General features: G+C 47.0%; 8 protein-coding genes across 8 annotated transcripts; 5 read left to right on the forward strand and 3 right to left on the reverse strand.

Annotated features, from left to right (window-relative positions):
- Positions 1-204: 204 nt before the first annotated feature.
- On the forward strand, positions 205-1,764 carry TRUGW13939_02558 (uncharacterized protein; the record flags this gene model as incomplete). The annotated part of the gene is made up of 3 exons (XM_035485751.1): positions 205-383; positions 438-556; positions 608-1,764. 3 exons carry the CDS (start codon positions 205-207, stop codon positions 1,762-1,764), a joined length of 1,455 nt encoding a protein of 484 aa, XP_035341644.1.
- Positions 1,765-2,463: 699 nt separating this feature from the next.
- On the forward strand, positions 2,464-3,427 carry TRUGW13939_02559 (uncharacterized protein; the record flags this gene model as incomplete). The annotated part of the gene is made up of 4 exons (XM_035485752.1): positions 2,464-2,510; positions 2,564-2,674; positions 2,728-2,975; positions 3,024-3,427. 4 exons carry the CDS (start codon positions 2,464-2,466, stop codon positions 3,425-3,427), a joined length of 810 nt encoding a protein of 269 aa, XP_035341645.1.
- A 171-nt stretch (positions 3,428-3,598) lies between these two features.
- Positions 3,599-6,839, reverse strand: TRUGW13939_02560 (uncharacterized protein; the record flags this gene model as incomplete). The annotated part of the gene is made up of 13 exons (XM_035485753.1): positions 3,599-3,751; positions 3,802-4,266; positions 4,343-4,629; positions 4,692-4,828; positions 5,028-5,128; positions 5,193-5,271; positions 5,322-5,336; positions 5,394-5,538; positions 5,613-6,036; positions 6,109-6,468; positions 6,532-6,615; positions 6,682-6,736; positions 6,787-6,839. 13 exons carry the CDS (start codon positions 6,837-6,839, stop codon positions 3,599-3,601), a joined length of 2,358 nt encoding a protein of 785 aa, XP_035341646.1.
- Positions 6,840-7,887: 1,048 nt separating this feature from the next.
- TRUGW13939_02561 (uncharacterized protein) lies at positions 7,888-12,384 on the reverse strand (the record flags this gene model as incomplete). The annotated part of the gene is made up of 17 exons (XM_035485754.1): positions 7,888-8,259; positions 8,315-8,391; positions 8,440-8,561; positions 8,615-8,660; positions 8,711-8,802; positions 8,854-8,862; positions 8,918-9,107; positions 9,160-9,259; positions 9,317-9,356; positions 9,430-9,576; positions 9,642-9,752; positions 9,815-9,939; positions 10,003-10,058; positions 10,114-10,263; positions 11,253-11,925; positions 11,982-12,048; positions 12,113-12,384. The coding sequence occupies 17 exons, from the start codon at positions 12,382-12,384 to the stop codon at positions 7,888-7,890; spliced, it is 2,649 nt and encodes an 882-aa protein (XP_035341647.1).
- Positions 12,385-13,259: 875 nt separating this feature from the next.
- On the forward strand, positions 13,260-16,395 carry TRUGW13939_02562 (uncharacterized protein; the record flags this gene model as incomplete). The annotated part of the gene is made up of 3 exons (XM_035485755.1): positions 13,260-14,501; positions 14,771-14,874; positions 14,931-16,395. Coding segments are annotated over 3 exons (2,811 nt in total), but the record flags the coding sequence as incomplete, so codon positions are not given.
- A 433-nt stretch (positions 16,396-16,828) lies between these two features.
- On the forward strand, positions 16,829-17,422 carry TRUGW13939_02563 (uncharacterized protein; the record flags this gene model as incomplete). Its single annotated transcript, XM_035485756.1, has 2 exons — positions 16,829-16,952; positions 17,016-17,422. 2 exons carry the CDS (start codon positions 16,829-16,831, stop codon positions 17,420-17,422), a joined length of 531 nt encoding a protein of 176 aa, XP_035341649.1.
- A 3,038-nt stretch (positions 17,423-20,460) lies between these two features.
- TRUGW13939_02564 (uncharacterized protein) lies at positions 20,461-22,217 on the forward strand (the record flags this gene model as incomplete). The annotated part of the gene is made up of 4 exons (XM_035485757.1): positions 20,461-20,553; positions 20,616-21,780; positions 21,840-22,027; positions 22,092-22,217. The coding sequence occupies 4 exons, from the start codon at positions 20,461-20,463 to the stop codon at positions 22,215-22,217; spliced, it is 1,572 nt and encodes a 523-aa protein (XP_035341650.1).
- Positions 22,218-23,063: 846 nt separating this feature from the next.
- Positions 23,064-24,876, reverse strand: TRUGW13939_02565 (uncharacterized protein; the record flags this gene model as incomplete). The annotated part of the gene is made up of 4 exons (XM_035485758.1): positions 23,064-23,507; positions 23,568-23,917; positions 23,984-24,629; positions 24,700-24,876. The coding sequence occupies 4 exons, from the start codon at positions 24,874-24,876 to the stop codon at positions 23,064-23,066; spliced, it is 1,617 nt and encodes a 538-aa protein (XP_035341651.1).
- Between the last annotated feature and the right edge of the window lie 1,249 nt (positions 24,877-26,125).

Here is a 26,125-nt window from a genome sequence, read left to right on the forward strand (position 1 = left end):
AAATCGTACCATACACGGAAGACTAATCAAAACAACCCCCCTCGCATCAGTGTGCCACAAGCCATATTATGACGAGGAAGCATGCAATTCTCTAGCAGAAGCGTGGTCGCTGCCTCAAACTCAGTACGTGTGACCCTGCAGTGCCTCACGATTGGAATTGGGCTGTACTAATCCTAGACCAGATATCCCCATCCATCTGAGATCATGTCTCCCTACTGGCAGAATAAGAGCTGTGACCCATTCACATCTCCGTCCAATCCATGTACGCTCGGCAATTACGTCGATTATACGGCCAACATCAGTTCTGCCGAGGATGTTTCACAAGCACTGCAGTTCGCACAGAAACACAATGTCCGTGTGGTTATCAAGAATACTGGACATGAGTGAGCTTACTTCCCTTATATATACAACTGCAGTTAATAACCAATCGTTTGCAGTTACGTTGGGAAGTCGACTGGAAAGGGGTCTCTGGGTCTTTGGACTCATAACCTGAAGCATATGGAATTCCTCAATTATTCCAGCACAGAATATACTGGACCTGCAATGAAGATGGGAGGTGAGTAGCATGAACTTCTACCCTCTTAAGTGATATACTAAGACCCTGCAGCCGGAGTTCAAGCCTTCGAAGCCTATACAGCAGCGGCGTCTCATGGCCTCCGTATTGTGGGGGGTGCCTGTGCCACTGTTGGCCTGTCTGGTGGATTTCTTCAGGGGGGTGGTCATTCCCTCCTGAGCTCAACGTATGGGATGGCCGCAGACCAGGTTCTCGAATGGGATGTAGTCACCGCTAATGGAACGCACCTTATCGCTTCGCCCACCGAGAACAACGATCTCTATTGGGCTCTGAGCGGAGGTGGCGGCGGCACGTACGGTGTTGTCATTTCGGTAACTATGAAAGCTTTCCAGGACGGCATCGTCGGGGGTGCATTTCTCCAATTCAACAAGACGGACACGACAGACGACCAGTTCTGGAAAGCGGTCGAAGAGTTCTTTGCTTGGGTCCCCGATATGGTGGACTCTGGAAGCACCGCTCTCTTCTCTCTGTCCAACACCAGCTTTGTGGTCGTTCCTCTGACCGCACCAGGAAAGAGTGCAGATGAGGTGCAGGATCTGCTCCAGCCTTTTCTGTCCAAGATCGATGAACTCGGCGTGCCGATAAGCACCTCTATCACTTCATTTCCCACATATCTGGAGCATTTCGACCACCATCTGGGACCCTTGCCCAATGGTCTTCCGTTTATCAACATCGTCGATGTCTCTATTGGCGGACGACTGATCCCACGCAGGGTACTCGAGAACACCGCATCAAACCTAGACTTTGTGGAAGCGCTGAAGCTCAGCGTGCAACCTGGAGGCAAGTACCAGACAGGAGGCGTCGCAATCAACGCAGCACACTCAGTTGCGGGCAACGATCCGTCCTCCAATGCCGTGTTGCCCGCGTGGCGTGACAGCCTCGTGCAGATCCTGGCTTTCGCGCCGTGGGACTTCAAGGCGTCCTTGAGCAGCAACCTGGCTGGCGATGATTACCTCAACCAGGTGACGGTGCCCGCGCTGACAGCGGTGGCGCCCGAGACCGGTGCTTATCTGAATGAAGCAAACCTCCAGCAGCACCACTGGCAGCGTGCCTTCTACGGTGCCAACTACGACCGGTTGCGCCGCATCAAGAAGATATATGATCCTCAAGACCTATTCTTTGCTAATACCGCGGTGGGTAGTGAAGCGTGGACACCAGATGACGAGGGACGGTTGTGTAGAAGTGCTTAGACCATTGATGTTTTCTTTTGGGGTATTTCCATTCTGTAACATACGGTTCTTTCAAAAACAATAGAGTTGGCGTCGTCCGGGTTCATGGAAATTATATTCCCTCCCTCGATCCCTCTTGATAGGGTATGCTCTCTTTGTGTCCTCAAGCGTCACCGGAGAAAAAACCATAGGCTCACTGCCTTGCCGGGCTATTTTTTATTCCCTGCTCGGTTTCATTCACTTCGGCTTTTCCCAATCGTACGATATTCCCGGGACAGGCCACTAACGGAAAACTTTGTTTCAATGATCATCGTATCAGCAGCCAATCTCGGCCGTGGCCGACAGTGGATCCATTATGCACTAGGCAAGAGTGTTACGCAGAAGAGATGCTTGGCCGGTTTGGTTTCAAATCAATCCGTCTTCAGTAAGTATTAATGCCTACGCAATCGCCTGACTCGCCTGGTTGCGCAGCTGAGGTCGTACAAAGACTCGGATTTCGGTTAGTATACATCCATCTGCGCATTCCGTATACGACCGACACTCGACCCCCGGATTCCACCTATATTAATCCATAAGTTTCCGGATAAGGAGGGTTTAGTTTTTCTATTGGTCCAAAATTTTGTATGCGAAACCATGCTGGATTGGTCCGTAGTCCCGGAAATTTTACAATCGCCAAATTTGCCCGTCTGATGCTGAGGTCAAGAATGTAAAAATTCAAAAATGCCCGAGGAATATCCTCTTTCTAGAGATTATGTCGACTTCAATCGGTATGTTGAGTACCTCCTTTAAAATGATAGGGTATGGTTAATCGTGGACGAAGACTCAATCTTCAGCACTACATCTGGAAAGATATGTTTGGATACAGCCTACATCCGAAGATCCCACGAAATCAAAAGTCGTTGAAGATTGCAGACGTTGGCACAGGAACTGGGTATACACACACCTGCATCAGAACAATCCGGAGCCAGCGTTAACAGTTTCCAGGATCTGGCTACTAGATCTATTGCCGCAACTCGATCCATCCACGGAGCTCGTTGGCATAGATGCCGACATTACACAAGTTGGGCCTCGAGAGTGGCTCCCAGAAAACCTGACCCTGAGGCAATGGAGTGTATTCACAGACGTACCAGATGATCTCGTCGGGGCCTTTGACATTGTAAATCTTCGCCTTTTCGCCTTTGTGATTGAAGACGACGCGACACTTTTACTGCGGAAACTGAAGAAATTATTGAGTGAGTTTCGCCCCTCTACGATCGAGATGAGGACTGACACATCACCAGAGCCTGGCGGATATTTACAGTGGTGCGACGTCGATGTTCTATCCTTCCGTATCAACACCGCCTCATCAAATGTATCTACGCATCATCTCGTACAGCTTTGGGAGCAAACTATGCCCAAAGAGGCACGACTCTTCCCGGCCTGGGTCAAGGGGCTACCAGAAAGCTTCGAAAACGAGGGTTTCCTAGATATCACCACGGACTGGCAGGCACAAAAGGGTCATACAGGCATTGCGATGCACTGGTGCAACTTGCCTATACACGAGATGCTCGCTGACAGGCTGAGAGAATCGGACCCGGAGAAATCACCGAAGATTAGGGAAGTGATGGAAGCAGCTTCAGTAGAGTCGCGCAAGGGCGCTATGTACGCATTCGACAGGCTGGTCGTGGTCGGCCAAAAACCATAGATATGTAGATACGTAGCGTATAGTGTCAAATAATCGCATAATATATGAACATGCCGTGTTTTATACGTTGCTCAAAACCTTCATCCCCATTTGATACAGCCATTATAGGTAGCTTTATTTCAATGTTATATTTTGAGACCAAAGTTACATCAACCACCACATTTACATAGCTTATATTTTAGCTTCATATGCCAGCACGGCTGGAAGTTTCACTCCTCCCACTTTGAGATCTTTCCACTCAATGGGCACGTAGTCCTCAACATCCGGCACCGGACCCATCGGCGTGATGGCCTTAGGGTTGATGTCATAGTGGCTCTTGGTATACTGCTTGTTCTTAGTAATCTACGTAAACTAGCTCGAGAGGTCGCACTTACATTCTCCTTTATATGTGTGAAATCGGTCGTCTCCTTGAACCCAGGCACTCGCCAATAGAGGTGGATCAGCCAATTGTTCAACACCGGATAGTCATGTCTTATGGTCCCCAGGTTGCATTTGAAATGCTGGACATACACCGGGTCGAACCGAATCACAGTGGCAAATAGTCGGATATCAAGTTCTGTCAGTTCTTTCCCCAAGACAAAAGGCCCGCCGTTGTCATAGATGACACGCTCGATTTTGTTCAGCGCAGCGAACACGGGGACAACGTTCTTATCATATGTTTCCTGAGAATCGGCAAAACCGGCTTTGTAGACACCACTGTTGATGTCCTTCTGCATCCATTCGCCAATAGAGTCGATCTGAGGGCGGAGATGCTCAGGGTACAAATCGAGTTTGGCTAGATCGGGGGAGATGAGGGAATTGAAAGCGGTAGGAAGCCATCTCAATAGTTCAAGACTTTCCTATTTCATGCCACTCTCACGGTTAGTCTTCAAGGCAAATATGGCAAGCTTTGCAGTCGGGGGTGTCAATATGTACGTTGTTCACAGCAGTGTTGGTCTTCTTATCCCACAGCAGCGGCACTGAATACCGCCCCTTGTAATCCTTGTCAGCCCTGAAATAGACATCGTGCAAGTATTCGCTGCCGTAGAGCTTGTCGACCGTTGCGCCCTCATATTCATGCTCGTCTGCAGGGAATTTCCACCCTGGCCACCCTTTCGCGTCACCCTTGGGATATGGTCGAACTATCGATATGTCGATAATATCCTGCAGACCTTTCAAGTGGCGCACGAGATTGGCGCGATGGGCAAATGGACAGAACAAGCCTTTTGGTTTCAATTGCGACAAGTCAGACCAGCTCGAGAAAGCACGTCGCGGGGTTGTTTACCAATGTACAGATGATACCGCCCCGCTTCGGGCTGGAATTCGCCGTCAGGCTTGATGATGCCGTGCCAGCCATCTGCGGTTCCTGGCTGATGGATTTCCTGCGTTTGGTTTGACATGGTAAACCGTCTTGAATCGAAGCTGGTGTGTGTACAGCGGTGTTCTGTGTATATTGAAGAAGTTGTGAGACAGGCTGGTGGGGATGACGACATCCCCACCAGTTAGTTGGTCAGCGCGGAATTGGCCCGCTATCAGGTTCCTACTATATTTTCAATGTTACAGTTTATATCAATTATACGTCGTATATTATTGTTACTGATGGCATATTATACAACTTTACAGTTTGCTCTTCACATCACGGTCTACTGCAGCAAAGGCTTGCTCGAAATCGGCAATGATATCTGTGATATGCTCTAAGCCGACTGAGCATCGGATCAGGTCCTACAATTGAGTTAGCTTCGAGGATCAAAACAGGACAGTTTACCTATTAGTAAGAAAAACAGACCTCTGTAACACCACTTGCGATCTTTTCCTCCGGCTTCAGCTGCTCGTGCGTCGTTGACCATGGATGAAGGGCGAGCGTCCTTTCGTCCAGGGTTAGTAAAAAATACTGTTTCCTGGACGGCGTACTTACTTTGCATCTCCCACACTATAGAAAAATTTGGTCAGATTCCGTAGGTCTAGGATAGAAAACTGGGCAACTTACTTGGCAACGTGGCTAACAAGTTGGAAACTATCCAAGACTTTGATTCCGGCAGCTGCTCCCCCCTTGATGCCGAATGAGACTACGCCTCCAAATCCTCTCTTGAAATATCTCTTTGCAAGCTCATGCGACGGATGACTCTCGAGGCCTAAAGATAAGAAATGAGACATAGATGTAAGCCATTGGGGAATCCGTAAGCTATTTGGGCGGAGTCCCGCATACCGGCATAATAAACCCACGACACATGATCATTGGCCTCTAGCCATTTCGCCAATGCAAGAGCATTGCTAACATGTCTCTCGACTCGAATCGACAAGGTCTCCAAGCCCTGAAGTAGCAAAAATGCAGCAAAGGGATTGAGTGCGCATCCCAAGTCACGGAGGATCTCGGTTCGCGCGCGCACCGCAAAAGAAGCGCGGCCGAATGTCTCGTATATTTTTAGTCCATGGTAGTTAGGCGATGGTTCGTTGAAGGCAGGAAATTTTTTGGGATTTTTGCTCCAGTCAAACTTGCCAGAGTCAACAACGAGGCCCGCAATAGTCGTCCCATGGCCACCAATCCACTTGGTGCCAGAATGGGTTACTATATCTGCGCCGTGCTCAATGGGGCGTATGAGATATCCGCCACAACCAAATGTGTTGTCAACCTAGAATTCAAGACAAGGGAAATCAGTAAGCTTCAAAATGCTCTTTCCGCCACCGGGGATCAAGAATTGTACAATCAATGGTATGTCATTTTCGTGTGCCAAGTTTGCAAACGCTTTAAAGTCTGGAACATTCGCTCGTGGATTGCCGATACTTTCGATATATAGCGCCTTAGTGTTCTCATCGATCAACTTGGCAAATTCCTTTGGATCATCGCCGTTGACAATCTTCACTGTGATACCCAGATTGGGAAAGAAGTTGCGAAATTGGTTGCTCGTTCCACCGTAGAGGAAGGATGTTGCGATAATGTTGTCGCCAGCCTTTGCAATGGTGGCAATGGCAAGAAATTGGGCAGAGTGGCCTGAAGATGCTGCCACAGCAGCGACACCTCCCTCCAGCTTCGCAATTCGCTTCTCCAGGACACTATTCGTGGGCTATATGTGACCCCATTAGCTCCTTATCATTCCACTAGGTCGAACATAGCTATGAGGTCTTACATTCATCATCCGGCTATAGACGAACCCTTTCTCCTTCAAGCCGAAGAGAGCTGCACCATGCGCCGTGCTGTTGAAAACATAGCTCTATTGCGAATAAATCCATCAGCCATGGCCTGATACAGGCTTTAGTCAAGGGGATATAGCTAATACGCTGGTAGGGTGAATGGGAACACCTAATGCATTCGTCCCTTGGTCTGGAGATTGACTGCATCATTCGTTAGCATCAAATCGCATCATATACAATTTCCTGCGTACCCAGCATGAAGCTGAAGAGTCTCAAATTTCGCATTTGCCAGTTTCTTCGCCATTTTTCTGTTGCTTTTTACCGTAGAAGACGCAGTCAGGTCACAATTGAGGTCAAGGTACTCCAAAAAGTCGACCCGCCATACATCCACCAGGTTACACTGGCCTCAAATTCTTCACCTCGTATATGCGGAGGAATCTCAATCACGTATTACAGGGTAGAATTAGGAACAATTATTATTATTATAGCTCATTATTTACTTTTTCTGTACATGCAAGGTTGTCAAGCGTCGGCGTTTTCAAGTTAATTACGCTGATTACACAACCTGTAAAGAGATCCTCCGACTCCACAACCTTGCAGAAAGCGGGGTTACGGAGAGTACATGTCGTACAGGTTGCTTATGGAATTCTGTTTAGTTTTTGCTCCTCTTATTCGGAAGAACCTACCTCGTCATCTTTTGCCTTCATCGACTTTGGACTCTGCTATCTGCTATTGGAATAAGAGAGGTTTTTATTTTGACACTTTAGCAGATCCTAGTCCCTAGCAGTCTAGTCTTTGGTGTTGCGCATATTTCCTCGGTTATAATACGAATGAACAGGAGTAACTCCATCTAGCATGTGATAAAACATTTTCTATCTCTCACAATTCCTGCAGGGTTGATTACGAGGCGATACCCGATGAGGCAGCAGCTCTTCGCTATTTAAAGAGGGGGCCATTCTTCTTGCGACAATTGGCGATGACTGTCGTGATCAGTTGGCATTAAAGTATGGCGTGTCGACCCCATGCGTATTGTATTCGTTACGCTGTTATTAAAACCGGGCCCGGTTTTAGGAGCGGGTCGGCCCGCGTCTTCCCCTTAGCGGTTGTAACTAAGCGTAATATTACGTATTGAAATTTTGTAGCTTTGCTTTGTTTTTTAGTAATTGAGCTATTATTGGGGAGCAGCATTATAGACCACCGTGAAAAGAAGAAGAAAAGTATATCAAATTATTCTATAGTACTTCTATGCCTGAGAATTAAATTCTTTCTTCTTTCATTAATGAAATATTGCTTCCTCCCAAACCAAACATTCCCCCAATCATATTACAAATGCGAGCTTTTCCTCCACAAAGTCAAGTCTTTCGCTCTGTCTGATCCTGTGGTCTAGTTTCAGTCATCGAAGAGTCATCGCTAGAGTCGAGCATGTTCATCTTAGCCTCTATTTTGTCATATTTTCTAAAGAAAAATAGAAAAAACACAGCCGTGATGGCCATGACGCCACTCAAGGAAGCGTATTGTACGAGAACTTTTGGGTCTTTGGAAACAGGGGATAGCGTGATTCCCAGGATTGATCCAATGCTGCAAGTGAGCAGAAAAAGAGACGAGACGATGCTGCGCATCGATTTGGGCGCTTTTGTGTATGCGTATTCCATCCCTGTGACGAAGGCGAGTAATTCGGAGAGCGCTGTTAGCGCGTAGGCAGGTATTTGCAAGAACACGTTGGCCTGTCTTTTCGTTAGTAGAGGTAAATTTTTGCTTGATATAATTGTTTAATCTTACTTCATTAGGCAATCTTCCCCCATCACTGCAAGAGCCTTTTAGAGGATGGTCGTAGCATGGAGGGGATTTGTAGATGTCTGTAAAATAAGTATATCTTCTGCAAAAAGAGGAGTCGCACGACTCACAGTCTTGAATACCGGCAGTATACCCAATGGTACAGGCCATGGTAACGAAACCAGCCGTGATTCGGCTGATTGGCTTTGGGTTAATACGGAATCGCGAAAGGGTTGGGTAGACCACTTTTTCTCTGGGTATAAAGTCAGCTCCCGCGTCTTGATGCGGTCTCGTGAAGGAGCTTACAGAACTGGGAGAAGGGTGAGAACAAAAATCGGACCAAAACAGCCCACTAGACACATTCATTAGCTTTGCAGGTATGTTGCAAGATCCCTGACGTACTCATGTCATTCGGTATCCCGAAAGTTTGCATGCTTGCTGCTTGGCTAACGAAATTGCTGTTGGTCTGCCCATAGCAAATCCAGAAAATAGGACTATACACATGAGTTGCTGGGGTAGGCCGACTAGAATGAACCGCAACTTACAACACACAGCTGGTGAACATTGTTAGTTACCTGGAATGAAACATATAAAGCAGTGAAGACTCACAAAACAGTACATGCAACCAGCGCCCGCTTTAATTCCTGGACAAACTCATCGTCCCAAGGAACGACTGTTCCCGGTCTGGTTTGCGCTAAAGCTGACGGCTTTGCCGCATCGAGATTGCGACCCCCTTTGAGCCCAAGCCACAAAACTTGCGTTGCTTTGACGAGGACAGAGCCGGTCGGTTTTTGAACAACTGCAAGCAAGTTAGCATGGGGCATTTTTCGGGCGGACGATGAGAGGCGCACCATATTTTCCTCGTGCTAGAGCCAGAATCCCTGCTGTCAAAGCCCAGAAGCACAGCGGAAGCAGGAATGCGGCCCAAAAGGAGACTTTCAATTCCAACCACTAAAGGATACACTTATCAGTCATGAATCTACACTTCATAATGTGGGATATACTGACAGAGGCCGGTATCACAGAAAGCGCACCCAAGTTGATAACCCTTCGATAGAGTCAGCACCATTGATCTTCGACTTCTGACTCAGTCAGATGCATGCATTTGGTTTATGACTAACCAGTAATAACGACCGTAGATAGTCTGAATAGTAAGGTTTGGGTCTATAATAACCTTTTCTCCACCTTCGAGAGTGTGAGTTCGGAGAGGCTTTCTTGAGTATTGCTCGGCAATCAGTGGTGACACATTGCTCTTTATCCCTCCAAACCTAGCGAATCCGTTCAGCAAGAATGTTTCACGTTATGGGTCAATATTTTGATCAAGTAGACTGACCCTAATCCGATCAGCACTAACGCAACGATCAGTCCTGGCAGCCCAGCACCCTTGTCAAGGCTCATAGGGAAAGAAGTGACAAAAAGAATCAGTACACCACAGCTAGCGAATCTGTCACATATATTAGACATCAGTCTTCCTATTGGTTATTAATCCATGGGGTGTTTCCATACGCAGCTCCGAGACAAATTGTGCGAAAGCGGCCAAGCAAACTATCGGCCATAATAGCGCCTATTAAGGGTGCCATGTAACACCAGGCGGTAAAAAAATAATTGATACCAGTAGCAATTGATTGGCCCTATACAAGCTCTGGTTAATTTATTTTTTTTTTTCTCATACACGACTGTGTTGAGATTCTTACCCTGCCCAGAGCTCCCGGTCTTAACGGGTCGTCGCGAGCATTTTCGACATAGTTTTCTAGAGGGGTTCAGCTTTCAGGCTTTCAACAACATGAGAAGGCAAATATTCCTACGCATAGGAGCTGTGATACAGCGGTAGGTAAAGCGCTCAGCCAGTTCGCCAATGCAGATGAGGAATATCGAAGGCGGGATCTCATCGCAGACATGTCTGAGGTTTTTCTCTTCCCATTCTGTCGGCGCAACGAAGTCGACACTGCCGTCGTCTGGTCTCTCATCAGAGGAGGCCATAACCAGCGTGTCGATCACTCAAGTGGACTGAGGTCTGGATACGAGATGATGGATAGCAGATGGATGAGTATTTGGATCCAATTCGGATGCAAGGCCTAGATTGCCATTGCGAAAGGCCAAGAAGGACCCCACCCACACAAGAATTATTAATAATAATCCTACTTAGACTTTAGAGTATTAACTTATTATTCTCCTAGCCGTCCTTTGTTCTTTGTTCTGCCGGCAACCCCGGTCGAATTGAAGCAAGCCATTGCTCCCCACCCTCGCATCGTTTCTTTATTATATGAGTCATCTCTCCCCACCGACATTTTGCTCGGGAATAAGCAATTGATACTGCTTCGAAGGCTGGGTCTTAATGTGTTTACTAAACGTACTGTCATATTAATTTAAATTACCGACTAGTAATCATTTGCTTAGCCCGGACGGACTGGTAATTCGTATTTGGAGGATGACTGAGCTATATCTCATTCGGCTAGACTCGGATGTCAAGAAGCGTTTTCCGAGCTCTCCAATTCCCCCAGATGTGAAGCGAAACACGAGAATGTGGGTGAGGTATTCGTAGATCATGCTTCAGCCGTGGCTGAACAGTGGACCCCTAAATGGTGATATCAGGGTCCAGTTGACGTTATGTATCGTACAGACCAATCATATACTCTGTACTTCGGGAGACTTACGCTAGATCTTGTTAGGCATGGATTACATTCATCCTTAGAAAAATAGTGCTTATTTGCTGGGCGTACTTCCCCGGGCCAATCAATCTTTAGCTGTGGATATGCCCTTAATGTGTCCATCACTTTGATTCAAGGGGTTGGAAAAGGTAAAAGCAGCAGCAATGAAAATGTCTAACAAGCGTCATGTTTTGCATAGCAGGCTATTAGCTATCAGCGACTTCCCTATAGCCCGCTTCGAATTCACGAATTGCTATTCAACGGCAGTGCTATCGCATCGATCCGCTAAACTACACCAGATTGCAATACGGGCGTGTCCGCAAGGCCGATATAACCATGGCGTCCAGTAAGAGTGGCATCTGCCTTTTGGACATCATGGGATGCTCTTAAAATTGCAAATTTGCGATTATGCCAGTCAAGGCTTCTCCAGTCTTTTCCGTCACCCGCCGTGAAATTAACGTCGTGCTCTGGCCGTACTAGATAGACAATAGAGTACTTGGTCTGATTCCAAGCGTCTGGTGGAGGTACAACACGGTGCAGACAAGACTTGAGAGCACCCTTGGAGAGGGCAGTCAGAGAATCTCCGACGTTGACAATCGCATGTCCTGGTTTGGGGGCAATATACTGCCACTCGTCTAGCCCGGGCATGAGAACCTGTAGCCCTCCCGTTTGGGAAAATACAATGGCAAGAGTCCCAATATCAGTGTGTGCGATATGGCCAACGTTCTTTTCGCTACTGCCGTAAGTGAGATACCGAAGCAGCCCCAGGCTACTTGTATTTGGCACCGTGTTACGATGGGACTCCTGGAAAGGAATATGCAGTGCTTGAGACAGTGCAGAGAGAATCACAAGCCCATACTCATGTATGTCGCCGACGAATTGTTTGAGCATTTCTCGTTGACTGGTGATTGTTTCGGGCGCTGCTAATGGCATTTTAGGGTCCAGGTCGAACAGCGCGTTATTGGCGATCTGAATAAGTACAATCAGCAAAATTGCTGCTGGCAAAATGTTTGAGCAATCCATACCATGTAACTTTCAAACCCATCTCTTTTCTCTTGAAACGGACCTGAGGCTAAACCGGCTGCTTTATATCTAATTTCGAGGAAAGCGAGCACGTCAGTAGGGTCGCTAAATGGCGCTGTGCAACACTACTCACCCATGTGTCTTGGACAATGTTGACAGTTTCTCGGTGTTGTAATACTGTTTTTCGTCCAAGGGTAGTTGGAAAGTATTTTCGGTAATTGTGACCAGTTTATCCACGTCTTCAAGGATCTTACTCGTCAACGGATCGCGAAAATCTAAGTAGAAAAAACCTACATCACGACAAGCAGTGACGAGGTCATTCGCAGTGGCAGTATCCCCTTTGACAAGCTTCGCCAATGATATAGTTGGCAGCTCTCCATAGTCAACTTCAGTCTTCGCGGCCATTTTAAGAGCTAAATGTGGTATGCACAGAGATTATGGATGCAGGCGCAGATGGCTGGCAATATTATTCCTTTACAATTCGCAAGGGCCCTTCCAAGGCATCGATTGATAGTGAGTGTTTCCTTGAACTAGTATTGGCTTGTTTCGAGGGCTCCATGCCCAGCTTGAAATTTCGAATCACGCCACTTCCAGCTAAGCTCTGTTGATCATAAGTTCTACTAGTAATTTTGCTAGGTGTAAGAAACAAGGACCCAGTCAGCATTCGTAGTTTATTCTTCTTCTTCCTATGATAATGAACGCCAACGAGCCTAATCGTGCTACAACGTATGATCAATCACCGCCGGCCAATATAAAGTCGTTTCCAAGCTAGCTGAATAGAAAACCGACCCGCAGGTTGTATTACGACGTATTGCTTTTAGTTAAGGCCATGCTTGCCGAGGGACTGGTGTAACTATAATCTGACATCAGATTTGTGTTTGAGTAACGAATGGACGCCTATTTATTGGTCAAGAAGATATATCCTGATCATCTGAACTGCCTGGTGCCTCGGCAATAATATTACAGCCAAATGATAGCAAAGACAACCCACCACAACACGGCGCTTTTTCAGCTAAGTTTTAGTCTCTTGTTTTATGCAGTTTGAGCATCGTGTACTAGCAGGGGATAATTACGCGGCCAATCTCTACCATGTAACCCCATTGCGCTCTTGATTTAATTTGAGACCGAGGAGCGCCGATATTCGGGCTTCTCTTTCAAGGAAATATACTACTGGAGAAACGCTCGTCGCAAGTCATTGCCTGCGGCCTCGGTCTGGGCCATCCTCCAGTCTCCAGGCACTGGAAAATTTTAAAGTCAGTTTGGAAAAATATCCATCTCAGACAATTGTTGAGATGGAAAGCAACACGGGCGTGAATGGAAACCATAAGGATTTACCACCGACTAGCGAGTATTTCAAAGAGTGGCCTTTGCGACCGGACATAGTTCACCTTGATCATGGCTCTTGTGGAGGTTGTCCACACAAGGTCAGAAATGCTCAGCGCAAAATCAGCGATGATATCGAATACAGCCCACCTAGCTGGTTTGGCAAAAACTATGCCTCAGGACTTCGAAATTCCAAGGAAGCTCTAGCAGGTTTTTTGAATGCGAATGTTGCTGGGCTAGCGATAATGCCAGGGACAACACAAGGTCTGAATGCTGCGGCCTTTAGCCAGCATTTCAATGCTGGTGACGAGCTGCTCATTACCAACCACGCATACAGCTCAGCCCTGTTGATCCTCAAGCACATTGCTAAGCAAGTGAATGCTCGCGTGGTCATTGCCAACGTGCCTTTCCCAGTAAAGAGCGAAGATGAAGTGGTTGAAAGTATTCTGTCTCATGTCACACCCAAGACCAAATTCGCTATCATTGATCACATCCCCAGCAGAACAGGCGTCATATTTCCTATCAAGCGTATTGTTGCCGAATTGGATAGTCGCAACGTTGTTACCTTGGTGGACGGCGCACACGCTCCTGGTCAAATTGAAGTTGACCTACGCGACATCAATGCGCCTTACTATGTTGCTAGTCTTCATAAATGGATGTGTGCTCCGCGAGGCCTGGGTCTTTTATATGTGCGAGAAGACAAGATTGCCAGTACCAAACCAGTCATTGTTGCGCGCACCTGTTACTACCGAGATAGCCACGCGGGAGTACACACCCAGTTTGAGCACGACTTCGACTGGATAGGCACGTTTGACCCGTCGACCTATCTCTCCTTACCAGCCATTGTGGACTTTTTGTCTACAGTCCTTCCCGGCGGTCATAGGGGACTAGTACAACGTAACCACCATGTAGCCTTGGAAGCTCGGAAGGTTATCCATCGCGAATTGGGAATCCCGCCGGCGAGTCCAGATGAGATGCTTGGGTCCATGGTCACATTTCCGCTGCCAGACACCATTGGTCCTGAAAGCCCTCAGGGGACGCTTCCTTTACAAAAGCAATTGATGGAACACTATGGAATCGAAACCCAAGTCTATAACTGGCCTCAATATCCGAAACGCGTGATGAGGTTCTCAATACAAGCACATAATAGCGTACAGCAGATAGAGTATCTGGCTCGGCACTTGAAAGCGGCTTTGAAAGTAGAGAAAACATATTTGAACGGGACAAATTCTTAGAGAAAAAAAATAAAGCTGGCTGTGATAATCATTTAGACAAAAGATATAGAAATTATACAATAAAGGAATCCAGAACAGTCCCAGAAAATGGGGCCGATATCGGAAATGTTTTAAAGATTCATTATAAGCTGCGTATTACCTCTTTAGCTTTCTGGTATTATTGGGGTAACGTATTGTCAGTAGCTTACAAAAACTGATAGCACTGTATAAAATGGTTCGTCTTGCTAGGCTAGTTTGCAGAGCTCGCTCCACAAATCCCCAAAAACAGGGAGGGATGGCTGGCATCATACAAACTTTGCAATACATATTCTGCAACGATGATTTCGACACAGACACAGTAATTTACCTTTTCAACTATAGCCGGTAGATCCCAGAGCTAAACAACATCTGCAGAAGCCTGAACCTGGTTACGGGAGATATCCACAGTACCAAAGCACCGCTTCCACGTCAAAAGCTGTCCGATCTACTGAATCCAACGTTCCAAGACCTATTCGACCTCGCCGTCTGGCGTGTGTCTGAAACTGTTTGCCCGAACCCAGATAACGCCCCACCTCGACTATTCCCTACCGTGGAAAAAACAAGAGATCTGTTTTTCACTCACGATGAATGGGCAAAATTTGGCGACCTGGAGTCTGAATATGGACGGCTTTGCTGGATGTTATCAAACTTTCCGGAAAGGGGAGTTCCGCTTCGTTGCATCGACACGGTTTTGGACGTACTGGCTAGTCCATGTGTTTTGAGTGCATGGAGCCAGGTTTCTGAAAGACTCAAAAGTCAAACACATGCTATCTTGATGGATATTGTCGACATCATGAAATCGCGACACTTACCAGTTGATTTGAAAACAGCAAAGCAGGACTTTTTAAATGTACCTGTAGACTACGAATGCACCAGTGACCTGACCGACAACCTCTCTTTGAAGCTGTTCCAACAGAGTTCATACAGGATGTCAGCTCTTTTATTAAAAGGAGATTTCTCTCGCATAGTCGAGTACGTGCAAATACATGCTTTTGTTCGAGATCCAATTGGCTCTTTCAAAAAGGACTTTACGCAACAAGCTATAATATTCAAAGATCTATTGAACAGGGTGGTTCCAATGAGAACCTTCTCTGTCGACGATCAAGTCTGGACTTCGCTCCTGGCACAGATTGCGCAAGAATCTGCCTTCCTGGCGGATCCTAAGATCAACGATGTGACCTACGTGCATTTTAGTCGCCATCAACAATTGCCTTATGTTTACGTTAATCTTTACGAACTCCCACGGGCGGAGTTTAGTATCCCGGAGCATGTTGTTGAGATTATGCACGAGATTATGCAAGAATTGCTCGCCAGTGGACAATGTCACATCATTCCCATTATCGTAGCATCTATGCCATTAGTCTCCGACACCGGCAACAAGAAGCCGTCCAACATAATTGTCGATGGCAATAATCGAGCGACGGCAACAATGGTTCTTATACTACTAGCTACTGTCGGCCTTGGCAAAGCAGATGTGTTTTCTAGCTTTGACAGCTACTGCTCTACACATAATCTGAGCCTGAAGTGGCGTATAGATTTGCTTAGTGTGCTTGAAATCCTCTACGTGGCTACAGACAGCCCCATTCTATCGTTACTTCGCGGTAAACAAGATCTCCTTTCAAAATTCAAGGATTTCACGCGCTTGCCGGGGCTCCTGGTACAGGAGCCCTTTTTCCACACAATTTGCTTGCAGCGGTCGGTTACGGGGAACAAGCCGCATCTTCTCCAGCCAATACACCAGATTATACATAACGACGACAGTTGCGGTCTTGCCCTCCCAGCACGGCGCTCGCAGGCCCATGGAAGACCCAAAGATTACATTCTCCTTCCACTAGAATAGGCAATTTGCGTACTTCCTTCTCCAACTTATTGTGACTTGATTGTACATATATCGATAAGAATGTCGCCATCCTTTATGTTTGGTTATACTTTCCTACAATGACTTCAGAATGACACCGAACGGTATGGCAATTTTGTTGGAACTTTGGCTTCTCATAAAACTACTCACACCGTTGAACATATATTCCTCACCAAGTACTAGTCAAGAGTTCAAATAAACAAAAGGGGATCTTTGGGGGGAAAAGAAGAAGAAGAAGAAGCTAGTATAACAATCCCTGCATGTTATATATTACGGACCCCGGTTCCGGGAACTCGACTCCGGAACCGGCACCCAATTGGAAGCTAACATGTTTCCACCTATTTTCCTTTTCTTTTCTCTTATTATTTTTGTTATCTTTGAAATTGAACAGAATTGAAAACATATACCGTTGACAATGCCCGACGTTTCTAAAATCGAGGATTTGCTGCGCGGCCTGGAGAATGGCACCTACCACACTCTGGGCCTCAGTTTAGGTTCGAAGAAGGTCACCAGTCCGGGGCTGCAGATAGCTAAGAAGGGTAAGAAATCCATACTGATTTTCTTCCTGGGTCAGATAATTGCAATGGTTAACAATTTGACAGAGACGCAGCCATCCCCAACCCTTTTCGCACCCCCCGACCTACCTCATGAAGCTACCTACACCATTATTTCTCTCGACCCCGACGCACCATTTATCTCGTGGAATGCACTCAGTCCTATAGCTCACTGGATTCAGACTGGTTTTAAAATTGACCAGCAGCACCAACGAGAACTGAAAAGTGATGAGCGACCCATTGCGCCGTGGGCTGCTGCTGGACCGCCTCCCCTTGCGGCGCCACATCGCTATGTGTTTCTGCTCTATCATCAGAACACCGAGTCAGCCATTCCCCCGGATTTGAAGGAGAAGGAGTTTTCCATCACGCAACGGATGAGATTTGATCTTGATGCTATGGTGAACCAGCTGCAGTTGGGGGATCTTGTGGCAGTCAACTACTTTGTATCGAATTAGGTTTGTTTGGTTCAAAGTTTGGAGATATATAACCTAACCAATACCTCAAGTGATACTTTTATATTTTCTGGTGCTCTATCACATTTTCCGAAATCTTAATTGACCAAGCGACGCGTGCGAAAACAGTCGGGTAGTTCAGCTGCTCTTTCATATGAATATTGTATTTTTATTAGTATCAATGGATATCTTTGATCAATCCCTAGATAGGCAAATAAGCGTTCTGATAATAATATGGAAAAGTAGAAGTACACCCTGTTAAGTTGTTTACCATGCAATTGGCCTAGTGACCTTTGTATGGCTAATAGTATGACCGACAAGAATCCTTCAAGAATTCTTGGTACATTCTAACACGAGCCAGTCGTCAATGACAAAATTAGGGCTTATTGCATCCATAATCAGCGTTTCCGGCAGAATGTATGCAGATGAAAGTTTAATATTACCGTTTATCAATAGTACAATCCCTAGTGGAGAAAGTTATTACTCAAAAATTCGGTGTACAAAGTAAAACAGTATATCTTAGTCAGCTACATTTTTCGTCTTCCCGAAAACGCCCGCTGCTTTTGATGTAGATACCGAAAATGGAAATGACAATTAATGGTGCATGAAGATATCAATTGATATTGCTCGAGATTCGACGAATGAACTTCAGATTTTCATGACAAAACTACCAAATAATATTCATCTTATGTGCAGATCAGGCGGAACCCGTCTCACTGTTGAGAAATCTCAAACTTGATGACAGGGTAAACCAGGGCTTCTCTTTTGTAGTGTCAATACGGAAACAAGGTGCATATAGTGAAACCACGGGTACAGTAGTAGTATACAAATTCAAGTTGCTCAACATCTTGCGGGAAAATGGCCCTCACTGATATACCAAAGGCCATTTCCTAATGAGTACGTAAAGTGCGGGCTACATGCAGTACAGTGTACCACGCTTCTGGAAGTTTGGAACTCAAGTGGGCCTGAATACTTAGTACTACAACGATCTACGACAGGCATGATGCCATGTACACAGTACTACCCCATAAATTCGTCGTAACGTAAGTAGGTTAGATGTCCACTTGTTTGCTAGAAAACCTTCATAGTAATGCCCGAGAAAGGAAGGTGTCAATGGTCCCCAGAATTCCCGTTCCGATCACTCATGTCGTGCAGCACTGCTCAGTACAGTGGTACACCGTACATGTCTCATTAATTTAGTCTGATGCGGAGTACAAAATGGCCCACCGTTTTCATGATCGTAGGTGGGTATATAATTATCAGACTATTGGCTTTATATCCTAGACCCGCGGGATTGCAGCTGATAGAAGGCGCCCAGTCTCGATTAGGCAGTAGAGTTAAACTACCCCATAATAATATTTAGATTTATGGGTATCGCAACGTGGTCTTGAATTTGGAATATTGATGAACAGCCACAAGTTTAATTTTAATTAAGACGGATTATTATTCTCTAACACGAGGCACCTGGAGTACATCAATGTGGCCCGTACCGGTGACAGAGATTATTAGTATTACTCTACAATGAGCGAGACATCGCCACCGCCCAGGTAAATAATCCCAGACAAGCGACAGGAATGCGATGCGATACGACGGGATCCCTTGCTGAGTATGAATTGCCACATGGAGGATCAAAAGTGACACGGTATTATATTCTAGAGCACACCGAATAGTAATGATAATAATAATAATAATATTTAATCAGCCACTAATTTCCGGATCTGTTAACCGGCTAGTATAGGGATGTCTACCATTGAAGCCACAAACCTCTAGTAACTAAGCCACGTCTTTCCGGATCTGTTCTGATGGTGATACGCACTCTCCACTTGCCGTGCATTTAGGCCAGGAGTTGGGATTAATCAACACGTGTTTGGGGGATGGGCAGCAGCCCAGACTCTAAAATGTGGTCTATCACTGCTAATTTAGTAATAAAACTAATAATCCATGCTGTCTGTGTCACCAGGGCCGAATCAGAACACCGGGAGTGCGTGTTGAACCTGGCCCCCAAGGATGTGACTGGCTGGGGCTGATAGACACTATGTCCGTCTGGGACGCTGATCCGAGTCAGAGAAAGAACTCTGGGGCTGGGCAAAAAAAGAGTACTCCCTATTCCGGAAGGTCCACCAGCTATCGAAAAGGGATTGTCAGGCTTGGTGTCATTCTCAGCATACCGTCGGGGGCTGCAATTGGCGAGAATGAACGGCACAGGAACCTTGCTCCATACTATGACAGGCTAGTATCCCCCTTTCTTGGAGACATTCCACGTGGGCTGATCATGATGCAAGCCAGCAAATTATGCACCGAGGACGCCTCTCCCTTTGTCTGGATAGGGGTCTGATCTGCGGTGGTATCGACGTACGGAGTCTCCGTACGTATACCGAATTTATCGGCAGGCGACCGCTCAATAATAGTAAACCCTACTATTGCCGGCCGGAGGACGCTATCGCAACAGGCGCGAATGAGAAACCCAGTCGAGCTCGCAGCACATGACATGACACAGCGACGAAGCTCCTCGATTAGGGATGACCTGAACCCGTCTATTTGCTCTGGACCCAATCACCCCAACGGTAACACGAGAAACTGGAGTCGCACACTGGTGAAAAGAGGGGCGGGGCCGTTGCGATACCAGCCATAGGGCCCTTAAAACACCAAATAATGGACGAGGCCAAAGGATTGGGTCCCCCCGGAATCCTTCGGTTTGATGACTGTGTGCTCCCTTCGTCACCGCTTCCACGTGGTGACGGGTCCCCTTGTTTCAAATACTTACCTTAATTAGAGTTTCTGGGAATAATAATACATAGTTGGATTTCCTGTTCCTGCCCAGGTTGTGTAATGCTCTAAATAATTTCGGTGCTGTCCGTTTGCTTTGCTTGCTCCCGTTGACCATTTTCCCAGTCCGGATGAAAGCATCGATATACCCCGGCTTCGATAGGAAGGGCAGCCGATTAGGACAGTGATCCATCACTGTATAAGCGCAAGATTCGCCAACTATCCGACAAAACATTTACATTGCAGAGTGAAAAAGGAAATACAGACCGGGTGAAATGGTTGGCTCGTTGTTCACCATGAAGTCCACCAAGCACCAGCCCAGTACACGTTTGATGCGTACGACGGACGATTCGAAACCGTTTGCCAAAGTACGTTTTTTACAATTAATCTTACTAGCAGCAGCCATACTGACGCAGATGATTTCACCCAGGACATGAAAGAGCTCTTTGCGACGTTGATGGTCAGTCTGAAGCTTGGTCCGAATCGCGTGCGTCTCTCCAAAATCGACCACACATTCACCATCGATGAAGCCAGTATCAACCTGGGCTCGCTCAAATTCACACAATCAGCACGCATGCCGGACCCAAAGAACCCCAACCGCATAATCACGACGACATCTACAACCACATTCTCAATGGGTAGGGAAATGGCTCGCTCGATCCTGGTAGACTTCATGCTTGCCCGGCTCGTGGAGCCGCTGAATGGGACGATCACGCATCTGAGCAAGGGCACCGTCTGCCAGATGACGCCCAAGGGGATTGCCACCTTGCAGATTTTCTGCAACCGAAACGGAATCACAGCACCGCATGTGGTTCGAGTACTTCAGTCGCCCCGGAACCGAATGACCCTCCTCACCCTTGAGCGTGCGATCGATACTGACAAGGTGTTGATTGACCGACAGACCATCGAGGTGATTTTCCGTCGCTTTGCTGGTGCCGAGGGGCCCAACGTCCGGCCGACCTCGTCAGAATCCGACAATAATAAAGGAGATAACAACAATGGCGTGACTGGAGTAAAACTCTCGCGCGATACTCGCGTGAATGGGAAGCGATATGCATACACATTCAATGGCAAATCAGCCCTTGACTGGCTTATGGACTGCTGCACGGTGATTGATGACCGTGAAACGACCCTGATTTGCGAGCAATTCATCGCCCACGGACTCGTGGCTCTTATCCAGCATTATGACAAGTCGCAATTTGAAAAGTCAAGCAGCACAATCGCCGATGTTGGCTCAAGTAGTAGCCAGTTCGACTCGTCGCGCTACTCGGTATATGCCTTCACCTCGAGAGGGCTTAAAGTGTGCGGTTGGACCTCAGGATCCCACAAGAATTCAGAAGATGAAAAAGCCAGCTCTGTGGTTGGAGTCCCAGTCTGCGGTGCAGACGTATCCAACAAGGCTCGTCTTGACTACATTCTGGCAGACCCGTCATTGCGACTGCTCTTTCGCGAGTTTCTCTGTGCCTCGTTCTGCGAGGAGAACCTGTCGTTCTACTGCGATGTGTCTGAGTTTATCAACCGATATACCCGATTGCAACATTCGAAAGGCTTGGAACATATGCCAAAAGTGCAGGAAACTCTTGCTGCTGCTTACAGTAGGTGGCCACCCAGCCGTTTGCGATACGACCATTCAGCTAATCTAATGTAATTCCAGGTCTATACAATGCTTTCCTGGCCCCTGGCTCCCCATGCGAACTCAACATCGACCACACCTTGCGCAACAATCTGGCGTCGAAAATGACCAACATCAGCGGCGACGAGAAAAATTTCGTGACTCATCTTGCCGAAGTCGTGAATCTGTTTGAGCTTGCTCAGGGAAGTGTCTTCAAGCTGATGGCCAGCGTAAGTAGCTTGATTTGAAAAAATATATCATTGAGAACGCTCAACTAACGTTTATGGGATGCAGGACTCGGTTCCCAAGTTCTTTCGCACACCAAAATACATGGCCGTTTTACAAGAGCACGAGCTTGACCCTGCAGACTCGAGCAGTCGATCCTCGTCACCCAGCACTGCATCCAAATCGACCGTGTGATCGACCGGGTGTTTTTTTGATAACGAGCTATACGATACGATCCTTGCATACATACCTTTTTTTGCCTTCTTCACGGTTGACTACGTCGACCTTTGTTCGTTTCATTTGTTAGACATTGTCAAGCGGGCGCTGTCTGATAATATTGCATATAGATTTGCTACTCATTTTCCTCTGTTTTGATATTTTGGCCATTTTATCGTTATTGGGACAGGAAATACCCGCATTAGTTGGTGTGGTTATCGATTGGGAGGGTTCTCGTTTTGTTTTTTTTTTTCCTTTTTCTTTTTTTCTTTTTCTTTCTCTGGTTTCGATTTCTCTTTTGTATATTACTTGACTTTCATCTTCATTTTCACTGGCTAGCGGCATTGAGCGAACCATTACCTTCATTCACTTCTTTGATTTTTAGTTCTTTTACATTTCTACTTCTTTGGAGTTGTGATTTGGTTGGACGAAGAGGTCAAAAGACGGTATAAATCTAATCAACAACAACAATATTATTGAAAATTGATATCTATTAACCTCCTCATGTCATTATATACTGAATGTTCTTGGGAGGTCAAACAATGTAGCATAGACCTCGCTTTACGTTCATTAGCTATATATGTTTGAAACTGGCAAAGACTAGTTGCATCTACATATTACAACCCTGTGGTTTTTATATGTCTTGATATGCCAACATGTTCAAACAAGAAAAACATTATCTTCAGAGTAGGTATCAAAATAGTGTTCAAGTTCTGGTATTGATATTTCCCATCCGTACTCCAAATTCAAACACACCCCCCAACACGCAACGCCAAAACAACAGATTCCGCTAAACGTAAGTACATACAGAAGGTCGTGATATAATCAAGAATTTCTCGTCAAAAGCTCTTTTAACGGGCCTTGGAACCGTCGTCGTCCTCGGACGAACCAGTCAACCAGCAGCAACAGCGCCATACCACCAAACACCGGACCGGCATAATTCATATTGTCTGCGGTGACAGGGATGGTCGTCGGGAACGGAACAAAGACGACTATGAATGTGCCAAAGATGATGGCATACAGGTTCACAGCCAGGCCGTAACGTCCCAGCGTCCAGGGACCCCACGGAATAGGCTGTCGAACCTGGTCAAAACGGCGGAGGACAAGAAGGACAATAGGGATAATGTAAGAGATGTAAAGAGAGCAGGTGCTGAGCGCCAAAATGGCACTAAGGGCGGTTGATGAGCCGATGTTGATCAGAGAGAGTAATATGACAACAATGCAGACAAGGCCGATGGAGCGGAAGGGGACGTGGAAGCGAGAATCAATCTGGGTGGACAATTAGCCTTGGGAAAAAAAAGCTTATTTAAAAGAACAGGACAAACATACGTGGGCAAAGAAGTTAGAAAATGGGAGCCCTCCGTCCCGAGCAAACGCCCAAGTAAGACGAGACACTGATGCCACGACTCCGATACTTGACATGAGCCCGATTATGGTGATACCACACTGCATGACAGTTGCCGCTCTGATAGAACCGGTTGCAGAGTAGAATATTTCGATACTAGGGAGGCCAGTGGGTGAGTTGAGGGCCGCAGGTAGGTCGCCGATGCAAAAAAGCAGGATCAGGACGAAGCTGAACGCTAGAGTGCCATTGATGGCGATCGATTGAACCAGGATTCGCGGTACGACTTTAGAGGGGTTCCGAACTTCTTCGCTCATGTGGATGGCGCCGTCAAAGCCTGAATTGTATAAGTAAAGAACATTCGTTTGAAAGCATGGAACCTAGACAGGGCAGGGGAACAAACCAAGAAAACAATATGTAACAGTCAACATGCCGAGGCACCACGATATCCCGTCACTTGACCAGCCACCGTTGTTCATCACAGTCTCAAAGACAAATTCCGGCGTGCTCCGACGGGCGAGCAGAACTAGAGGAACACCGAGTGCGATGAAGAAGACGACATGGAAAATGCCTCCGAGCAGTTGAAGCGAGGGTAACAGTTGGATTCCCCATACGTTCACGGAGAATGAAAAGCACGTCAGAAGCCACATTATCAAAGTACCCTGCCAACGAGCGGGCACATAATTCGGGTGGTTCAGGATGACCATGCCCTGGATCTGGCTGGCCACGAGAAAGAAGATGCTAGTCGTCGAAGCTTGCCAGGCGAAAACAGTGGCCCAGCCTTGCATCCAAGTGATAAACGGCCGAATCTGGGGTGGTGCGAACAGGGCAGTCCAGTGATATTGAGCGCCAGCAATGGGACAAATAGATGCCATTTCGGCCAGCGACAGGGCCAGGGCCATTGTGCCCGTGAGGGAGAGAAGCATGCCCCAGACCAGCGACGAAGGTCCGCCATTGAGAAGCGAGGTTGAAAAACTGCTTGCAATTCCCTCCCATGAGGCGAGTAGCGTCACTGACAAGGCGAGGATTGAGAGCGAGTCGAATTTTCTCTGCGTGCGATTATTTTCTTGTTAGTCGACAAGGATCGTCCGGCATTCTAGTTGAGGATGCGACACTTACGTCGAGCTTTTTGCGTCCACTGGATCCTGTCGAATGCACATAGTTTTGGCCCACGTCGGATTTCTTGTAGGCATGGTGGTTGTTTTTGCTCGAAGTCGCCGGTCGTGCTGAATCGATTGTCACTGTGGTCTGTCGTTTGACCCCAAAAGGGCCCATCTCTATATTGTTGCCATCCATCTTGCCCAAGACCGGTTGAAGCAGTCAGGAAATGGCCGTTGGCGCACAGCAGCAAGTATTTTGACACCCTCTCGCCCTGTGATGGCGAATTCAGAGGCTTATCAGTCGCAAGGTGACATCAGCAGCGGAGCGCTGCACATGCAAATAGCTTAACCCACCGTGGTATTAACACCGCAGAATTTTATTATTAAAGCTTCTCCTTACTGGGCCAAGCCATGAGCGACACTATCACATAATGGCGCAAGAAACCACAGCCCAATCCAACTGATCCATACCGATAAACGACAAATCCACCAAACAGGCGAACGCCCACGCGACACCTCACTCGATAAGCGGAATCCGGTGCAAATTAGATGGCGTACTAATCATAGATCTAGAAGCCCGATGGGGAAGTTACTAACATAGAATTTCTTTGTGCTGGCGGGGGGCCCATGCTAGAACGAACCATGTCTCGACACTGACCGGTGGCGTTGGACAACTTGTCGGAGATTTTATTTTATTTCATTTTTCACTTAGGTCTTTATCCTGCCAATTACTTTTATTTTTAACTATATTTCCGTTGAAACCCCTCATTTCTTTTTGATTAAACTCAATAGTCCCTGTCCTCACCAGCTAATCGTGTTTCCGAAACGTCTTGCATTGAAAAGCAGATCCTACGGTGATCCTCAAGTCGCAGCCTCCTCGTACTGTGAGTGGCCATGGCCAGTGGGACGAGGAACAGGGATCGCTGACCCAATAGTCACCGCCAGAGCTGTATACTAATAGTACTAAGTTTCTCACCAGCTCTATTTAGTAGTTGGCGGCGCTAGGGCAGGGCACGGAACACGCACACTGCGTGGCGCCATGGGTTTGGCTATGGCTGCGCATGTCTGATCCTGGTCACCTTCTGTTTCTAGAGCAGTCTTTTTCATCTGAACTGTACTTAGTACGTCCTTCCTGTCTCTGTTCCTGACGCTGGCGTGTCTCTTAGCTGCGGCGCGCCCCGGTCTCAGCCGACGAGTCGAGTCATGTCAGGGGCGGCGTCTTGTCTGCGATCATTGCATGATGGTCATTGACCATGGTCAATTGCACTTCGCCCGGGTGTATTCCCACTGGCTGACCGGCAGTTGCTCGACTATATGCTCGTTGGCGACTGACGTGCATGGGAAGCGTCTCCAGTGTGATTGTAGATCGATCCTTCTCGGGGTTGGCGACGTTGGGAAAAAACGCTGCGATTAGCTGCGATAAGCCTAGTCCTCGTGGGCTGTGG

The sequence above is a fragment of the Talaromyces rugulosus genome, chromosome II, assembly GCF_013368755.1.
Source record: "Talaromyces rugulosus chromosome II, complete sequence".
NCBI lineage: Eukaryota > Fungi > Ascomycota > Eurotiomycetes > Eurotiales > Trichocomaceae > Talaromyces > Talaromyces rugulosus.